Source organism: Sorex araneus, chromosome X (genome assembly GCF_027595985.1).
Source record: "Sorex araneus isolate mSorAra2 chromosome X, mSorAra2.pri, whole genome shotgun sequence".
Lineage (NCBI taxonomy): Eukaryota > Metazoa > Chordata > Mammalia > Eulipotyphla > Soricidae > Sorex > Sorex araneus.
The window spans coordinates 306,141,841-306,150,765 of record NC_073313.1 but is presented as its reverse complement, the minus strand read 5'-3'; the positions used below and the strand labels follow the sequence as shown (position 1 = coordinate 306,150,765).

General features: G+C 48.2%; 1 gene segment (V, D, J or C); it reads left to right on the top strand.

The window, feature by feature from the left end:
• Positions 1-5,574: 5,574 nt before the first annotated feature.
• LOC129399666 (immunoglobulin kappa variable 1-12-like) lies at positions 5,575-6,033 on the top strand. The segment is given in 2 exon segments: positions 5,575-5,618; positions 5,733-6,033. Coding segments are annotated over 2 exon segments (345 nt in total).
• Positions 6,034-8,925: the final 2,892 nt, after the last annotated feature.

Here is an 8,925-nt window from a genome sequence, read left to right as displayed (position 1 = left end):
CTGGGTGTAGCATGGTCCCAGAGGGTAAGGGGTAGAGAGACAAGTAGGAAGAAGCAGAAAAGCGGAGTCAGGGAGTCATTGGGAGAGAAGCAATCAGAGTCAGAATCCAGAGGTCAGAGTCAGAGAGAGAATCTGGAGATCTGGCATGGATGAATGAGGGGCTAGGAAGGAAGAGTGCTGGAGGGGAGAGATGAGAGAGCTGGAGTTGTTGGGAGACAGAGCAGGGAGCAAGATGGAGCGTAGAGAGATAAGCGGGAGAGACAGGAGGAGACGGGAATAAGGGACAGTGTGAGACTAAAATTGGGGGCTCAGGGAGACTGGAACAGTCGTGTGGGGAGAATGGACTAAACGGCAACTAATCAGCATCAAGCTTGGTCCTCGTTCTCCCTTCGCCAACAGCTGTCCCAATCCAGTCCATACACGGCAACTCGAGAGCACCGAACGCAGGCAATGAGAGAGAGCTGCCCAGAGAGCCCGCGAACACACATCATTCTGCATGTGTATTTTTTACAGGACAGGACCCTTAGGATCCCGGATGCTGACTCACACAGCATGGCTCTCTATCCCAGCCCAGAGTGATAGTTCTACAGGTGTGGTTCTATCTTCACTCCATACTGACTGCTCCCACATTGTGGCACTCTGCACCCCATAGAGGTGTTCATCTACTGCCTTTGAATCCCACAAACTGTGAGGATGTTCTCATTCACTGCCCAGTAGCGTTATCACCTCGATCTTCTCCAGCCGTGATTGGAAGCTGACCTCAAATGCTGTGGGAAAGGCAGTCCAGATAGAGAAGGGTAAAGTAAAATGTGATTGGAGAGCCTGAGCGGAAAGGGAGATATGTGCTGAAAGTAGACTAGAGACTGAACACGATGGCTACTCAATACCCCTGTTGCAAACCACAACACCCAAAAGGAGAGAGAGAACAAAATGGAATGCCCTGCCACAGAAGCATGGTGGGGTGGGGGTGGGGATGGAATTGGAGGGTGGGAGGGATACTGGGTTCATTGGTGGTGGAGTATAGACACTGGTGGGGGGATGGGCTCAAGAACACTGTATGAGGGGAAAAACAAGCACGAAAATGTGTAAATCTATAACTGTACCCTCACTGTGACTCACTACAAAATTAAAAAAATAAAATAAAATCAGCCGTGAGGAAAGACCTCACTAGTCATACATATAGGCTGGTGGCTTCTGAGGCTGATTCACTGGTGCAGCAGCTGTTGGTGTCAGAGTGAGTTTGGAGAGTTCTGGAAGGAGGGATGGAGCTAGATTGACAAGTCTACCTCAGGAGTCAGGTGCCCTGTGATCTCTGAAATCCCCCAACTGCCACTGGGAGCCTTTGGGAAGCTGGGAATGAACTGAGGGTGGTTTTGCCCTAGGAGCAGACTGACCCTGAGCCTCCATGCTGCTCCTGACAGACAAGTCACCTGGTGGACACTGTCCTGGAGCACAGCTCTAGAGAGGACCCTGTCCTCTAGATCCTGCCCAATACCTGCTGAGTCCCAGGGTTCCAGAACCCCCATGTCACTCTGAGCCCAGAGCTGTGTCAAGCCCCTGCTGGCTCACAGAGGCCCCTGAGTTGGGAACTGCGCTTCATGCTGGACTGGGTGGCAGCTGTGCCAGAGGGCTGGGCACACTGTTGGTTTTACAGCGTTGTAAAATTTGTACAAAAGGCAAATTCATACATCACAACAACTATCAATTTTACAACTAGTCAAACATAAAAAACCTCTAACACCACCCTCTGTCTTACTCCCAGAGAAACTGCCAGTGAATCTTCATTAATTGTCAAACAAAAATGTTATTCATCATTAACTGCAAAGCCCTGTAGAATAGTAGAATAGGCAGCACAGAGAGAGCGAGCGAGAGAGAGAGAATGAGTGCGAGAGAGAGAGAGAGAGAGAGAGAGAGAGAGAGAGAGAGAGAGAGAGATAGTTCAGACTTTATGCTTGAGGTTCCTACTGATTGGCTCTGAGACAGTCCAGCCTCTGCTCTTCATTGAATGTGGAGGTGCTCACTCACTGTTCTTAAAATGTCTGCCAAACAATGGCTCACACGTTGGGACCCAGGTTGCAACCACATTTCATTGAATATGTGGCTTCCTGTGAGCTCCCTAGGAATGCCCAAGCCACACTAAATCTTGCACAGTCTTGTATGTGTGATTGTTTATCGCTTGTGTGTCTGTTTGTTGCATTCTCAGCAACAGACACGGATAGACTGTGGTTGAGTGTGACAATCTGATTGACTTTAACGAGGCACATTTTTGTATACTCCGGCTTGCTGACAGAGTTTACAGCATCTGTTCCCAAGGCTTGGGGAAAGTCTAATCTCCGCAGCACAGAGATCATCAGCTGAAACCTATTAAGTTGCTGTATCAACAATAGCCACAAGATGGCAGACAAACCCCATACATGACAAGAGAGACCCTGAATCCTAGAAACCCTGAGACAGTAACAGGTCCATTGTCAGCAGGGACAGAAAGTGGTGGGAAAGTGTGAAAGTGTGAGTCTGATTGTAGCAGATTTCCGCCCTTTCCTGCTGTGGGGATAGAAGTCCTGTCCTGCCTCTCTGCTATGGACTTTTGATCCCCCATCCAGTGCTCATAATTTGACTTAAGTTCCTCTGTGATGCTTCAGAGATGGAGCAGTAGAGTCACTTAAGGTAAATTGAGCTCACAGGAGGGGGATTGGATGGGAGTTTAGGGACACCAAAGAACAACGAGCCCCTCCTCCTAGTTATAACGAACACAAATTCCAAGAGAGTCTTGTGCGGACAAGGAGAGGGAGGCGCTCCTGCTGACAGGAGGAGGGTCTCACAGGAAGTGAACCTGAGGGACTTTGACCTTCACTCTCCAGCCTCCCAGAGTGTGAGAACCCCATGTGGTGTTGTGAGTCCCCAGCCTGTGTGTTCCTGTGAGGGAGCCTGAGGTGATGCTTCACAACTGGCACCCTCTGAGCAGGGTCTGCCTCAGGGGCACCCAGAGAAGGTCGTCCTGGGGAACTTTCCTCCTTTTTGTTCTCTTCTGACTGCTGAGGAGAACTCAGAAATCATTTTCACCTTGTCAGGCAACATCTTGTTGATGAAACTGCTGGCTGTTTGATTTCAACCAGAAATCCATCAAACTGAACAAACTATCACCTTGATAGTAAGGTTTTGGGTGTCCTTAAGTGGCTCCAGTCAGATGCCATGGGGAACACAATGCCACCCACTTCCAGTTCCCCTGGCTGTTCCAGGACAAGGCCAGTGTCCCTTCAGGGCCAACATGAGTGTTCAGAGCATCAGAGACTGAATCTATCTCTGAAGCTTCTGCTCAGCCATTCCCCCCGAGGCTCTGCAGGATGGTGACAGCTGTTCTGTCCCCTCCTCACCATCAGAGGAAGCTGCATCAGGAGCTCAGACAACCTCTGTGTGCTAATCGTCCATCTCCTCCTGCTCTTGTGGTGGAATTCACAGTCTTAGGTCCTCTGTGACAACAGGATTGTGTGAACACCGTAGAGTCTCATTCTTCTTCTCTCCTAACCCTTCCCCTGGCCTCAGAAACAGCTCAGGGCAGCTCCTCTGGAGCAGACAGTGCAGGCAAAAGTGTGTGTCTTATCTAAGCTGCTGGCCTGAGTACACACTCCCATTTCACCCACCTTCATTCTCCTCTGATGTCCTTAGTAACTGAGATCTCTTCCTCTCCCATCCTGCCAGTAGCAACCCTTATTCTGCCCTGTCTCAGTGAGTCCCTGTGCAGGATTGTCCTTTGGTAAGTGCTGTTGGGAATCATGGAGTAGGAATTGGTCAGAAGTTTGTTCATGGGGCCACCAGTGGTCCAGTGATAGCAGAACTATGACTGCCTTTAAAATCAATGGAGGATTGGGGGGGTATGTTAGGATTGGGGGAAGATCTCTCTTTCCTGAGTCTGGTGTAAGGCCTCAAATGTCTCTGGAGGGTCCTGTCAGGGGCTCTGCAAAATGTGAGGCTCCCTGTGCTGTTCCTGTCTGACAGAAGCACGGGGGGAGGCCCCAGTCACAGGCTGATCACTGGGAGGAAACCATCTCCACTAGAATTCATGATCACTGTATGGCTCCCCTGGGACTTTCTCTGCTACCTTCCATGGATCTCCAGCCCTTCCCAGGACTCTGGAATTCTCAGAAATACAAAACTACCAGTTGGGCAGGAAATTCATGCAGGAGTGTCCTTGGATATCATGAATATTGACTTCAATGATGTGGAAGGTCCATGGGGCTTTTAATAGTTTGCTGGTTTTCACTCCCAGGAGCATTCTACTGAATGAAGAAACAGTGATTGAATGAGGGTGGGGGCTAGTGTTGGGGAAATCATCACTAGATTCTACACTGAGTCATCTCACCCAACACTCTACCCTCACCAGCTCATTTGGGGATTAGCCCCTTTCAGAGCCTAGATCCCAGGTTTGACTCTCCCTCATGCCCACTTTGATGCCCTTCTCTAAGACTTGTGAGTCATTCCTCTGTGGGTTGTAACCCGTTGTTGCTTGAGTCTCAATGCCCTGCACCAGGGCATACTGAGAGCTCCCCCAAATTAGAAGATTGTGTAGATGGAGAGTACAGTGGGTAGGGTATTTGCCTTGAATGTGGCCAACCCAGTTTCAATACTTGGCATCACATAGGGTACCCTGAACATCCACAACTGAGTCAGGAGTGATTCCAGAGTATAGACTCCAGAGGATATTGCCAGGAATAAGCCCTGGGAACTGCTAGGTGTGGTTCAGAAACAAACATAAAAGTATAAAAGGGATGTGTGATATAGGATGTGAGCTGAAGGAACACAGACATTCAAGAGGAATTCAGTGGAGGAGACTTATCTCGTCTATTACTTCTGGACTCATTTCCATTGGGTCAGCTCAGAAGAGAATCTTTCAGGGAAAGAGGGACTGAAAACCATGGAAGAATGCCCGAAGAGGAAAATAGTGAATGTTGTTGGTTCTAGGAAGGTAGAGATCTTTTCAAAACATGGAGAACAAACCCCACAATCTGAGGCTGAGGTAGAACTGGTGAGACCGTCTCTCAGAAATATATTTGGACACAGGCTTGTTAACCATGGATCCACAGATTTTCTGCTGTTAACACACATATCCAGACAGCAGGGGTTATATCTTGAAAACCAATAATACCAGGAATTCAAAGCTAAATGGAAGATTCCATGCACTCAATTTGATCCAAAGTTGTGAAATTGATGGAGTCTACAATTCTTGAGAGGGTCTGTGTGCCTATGGTCTGACAGAGCCTGTCCCTGGGAAGAGAAAGCAAGAAGCTGTGTTCTGAGTCTCAGGAGATCAGAGAACCCGCCCTTTCTGTGCTCACAATGGGGCCTTCCTGGGACCTGGGGAGGAGCATGTTCTCTGTGGGCAAAGTTTTGCTTCCCCACAGGGACCCACACCCCTGACTTCCCTGCAGCTGGGCTGGTCCCCACACACACCCTCCCCCCTCTGCCTGCCCAGCCTTCCCAGCCCCCTCTCATTTGCAAGTCCTCAGAGCTCATGCCTGGACACTCAATAATAGTCTGTGTCCCCCTGTAAGGTCAGTGTCTGTCACACCCAGAGTGGACATGAGGGCCCCTGTGCAGCTCCTCAGCTTCCTGCTGCTCTGGTTCCCAGAGGGAAGGAGGGAAATGAGGGTTTACTGGACCAAGTGCTACCAATGCTTCAGGGAAAATAATTTAAAGTATAGTGAATGGTGGTGATGATGCGTGTTTATATTTTATTCCCCAGGTTCCCGGTGTGATATCCAGATGACTTCATCCCTGTCTGCATCTCTGGGAGAGAAAGTCACCATCACCTGCAATGCCAGTTCAGACATTAGCAATCATTTAGCCTGGTATCAGCAGAAACCAGGAAAAGCTCCTAGGTTCCTCATCTATTATGCATCCAATTTACTACCAGATGTCCCTTCCTGGTTCAGCGGCAGTGGATCTGGGACAGATTACACTCTCACCATCAGCAGCCTGAAGCCTGAGGATGCTGCCACTTATTACTGTCAACAAGCTTGGAATAACCCTCCACAGTGATACAGGCGAGAACGTAAACCCCCAGAGATCAGCTGTGTGAGGCTGGGCTGCCCAGTTACAACTCTCAGTGCCTCCACTGCTGAGGGTGTGTCAGATGCAGCCAGGCTGTGCAATGATGGACAGTTCTGAGACATGTCAAAGGAACAGTTTTAGGCTCTACTATTCTTCTCATCCTAGCAGCACAGACATGACAACAGATCTGCTTTTTGAATTTATAGAGATTATTTTCCTGAAGTCAGTAGGTGGCAATGTCATTCAGAGTTCATATGTGCTGGCCTGGTCACTCTAAAAGAGCTAGAAACCATGCTTTAAAGATATTTTTTAATAATCACACATATTGCCTGTCCAAAAAAATCTCAGGAACAAACTAGACTGCCAAAATGAAGAAGTACTAAAATAACTGTCTGTATCTTCAACGGACGTACGCTGACATCGGAGGCATCCATAGAGGACCTGATGGTGCAAGCTCAGAAGATCAAGTATGATGCCATTGGTCTGACCAAGACCATAGGACATTGATCACATGAGGCCATTTTCGACACTGGAGAAGTATTGTTCCTCGGAACAAGCAACAACGAGGTGTCGGTGGCGTTGGTGTCCTTGTCAACACGAACTTGGCCAAGAGCATTGATTCATTCAAATGCCTAACAATTCAAATAGGATGATTACGCTTGAATAGAAGTGGCTCACTGCCTGCAGTTGGTGGTCTACACACCGACATCCAACTACGACGAAGAAGAAATTTAGAAGTTCTACATGGAACTGGAGAGGTTCTATAAAGAAGACCACACCTTCTGCAAGATCATTGTTGGTGATTTTAATGCCAAGATAAGACCGAGAAGGTCGCCTGAAGAACTGGACATTGGGACCCATGCCTAGAATGGAAGGATCAGGGTGAGAGATTTTCTGAATTAATCATGTCGACCAAGACCATCCACGATAACTCACAGTTCCATAAGGCCAAATCTAAACACTAAACATGGGAGTCTTCCGGTGGACAGTTCCACAATGAAATCGACCACATGATATTCAATCGAAGGTTTTGCCTGACAGATGTTGCTGTTGTCCCAAAATTCCAAATGGGATAGGATCACCGTCTCCTTCGTGCAAAATTCTACTTCACAGAGTGGGGAGAAAGGTCTGCAAAGTTTAAGTTTAAGAAGGGAACTCTCAGAATGACCCCCAACTGGGAGCTCTTTGGTACTACTGCGGCAATGTGGGAAGATGCCGTTCTTGACAACATCGATAAGGAATACGATCGACTGGTTTAGCAACTCCATGACTGCGTGAAGAATGCCGAGAGTGAGAAAATCACAGATGCCTGTCTTTGGAAACTCTCAAGCTCATTCATCAACGTGGTTTGGTGCGAGCTTCAGGTAACCACAAGCTAACGTCCACGCATGCAAAGCTGTGCAGAGAAGCGATAAAGGAAGACCTCAAAGAGAGAAGAGCAGCAGTGTTGGCTGAAAAGGAAGACCCCAAAGAGAGAAGAGCAGCAGTGTTGGCTGATATGGCAGAAGCCAGGAAAAGTATTCACAATGCTCGCCTGTCCTTCGCCAACTACAAGACCAAGATGACTGCCCTCCGATGTCCTGATGGATCTATCACATCTTCCAGAAAGGCAATGGAGAGGATTATTCACGACTTCTACTCAGATCTCTTTGACAGCCATGTCCACCTGCCCACATACCAATTTCTGCAGGATGGATATGTCATTCCAATGTCCTCCCTTCCGAAATCCGACATGCCATTTCATCGGTAAAGACAGGTACAGTACCCGGTCCGGACAAGGTCAGACCCGATCACCTGAAGAATGCCACCAGTACTCATCAAAAATACACTGGCTCAGGTCTTCACATGATACCTGTCTGAATGCAAGGTTCTGTCCCAATGGAACATCAGCAGGACTGTTTGTTGTACAAGAAGGGAGACATCCACAACATCGGCAACTATCGTCCAATCTGCCTGCTGTCTGTCGTCTACAAGTTGTTCACTCATGTCATCCTGAATAGAATAGGCAGAACACTAGACAAAGGACAACCATGCGAGCAAGCCAGGTTCTGAAGGGGATTCAGCACGATAGACCATATCCACATAGTGACCAAACTCACTGAGGTTTCTCAAGAGTTCAAGATGCCACTCTGTCTAACATTCATTGACTTAAAGAAGGCCTTTGATTCTGTTGAGATGGAAGCAGTCATCGAAGCCCTAGCCAAACAGGGTGTTCAAACTCAGTACATCCAGATCCTCCACGAGCTATATTGCAGATTCACCACCAGGATCTCACCATTCTACAAGGAAGTGATCATTGACGCAAAGAGAAGGGTTCTGCAGGGCAATACAATTTCACTGAAACTCTTCAGTGCCACCCTCAAGACAGGTACAGTACCCGGTCCGGACAAGGTCAGACCCGATCACCTGAAGAATGCCACCAGTACTCATCAAATGGAATGACTGGAATGGGAAGGAATGGGAGTGAAGATAGACAATCGGCAACTACACCACCTCCACTTCGCTGATGATATTGTTTTCATAACACCAAACATTACCCAAGCTGCACGGATGCTGACCAACTTCGACCGCAAATGTGGAAAGGTCAGACTGCAACTGAACCTCAACAAGAAAAACGAACTTGTCCCTGATGCTCCATTTGCTCTCAATGGAACAAACATCTCCAAATGCAGCAGCTATGTATACCTGGATTGAGAACTCAACATGAGGAATGACTTGGTGCCACAGTTGCGCAGGAGGAAGAGAGCAGCATGGAAAGCCTTCAAGAGTGTCAAAGAAGTGGTTAAGAGGATGAAGGATCTCCGGCTCCGGGCACATCTTTTCGATTCCACTGTTCTTCCTGCACTAACATATGCCTCAGAGACCTGGACCCTACACAAA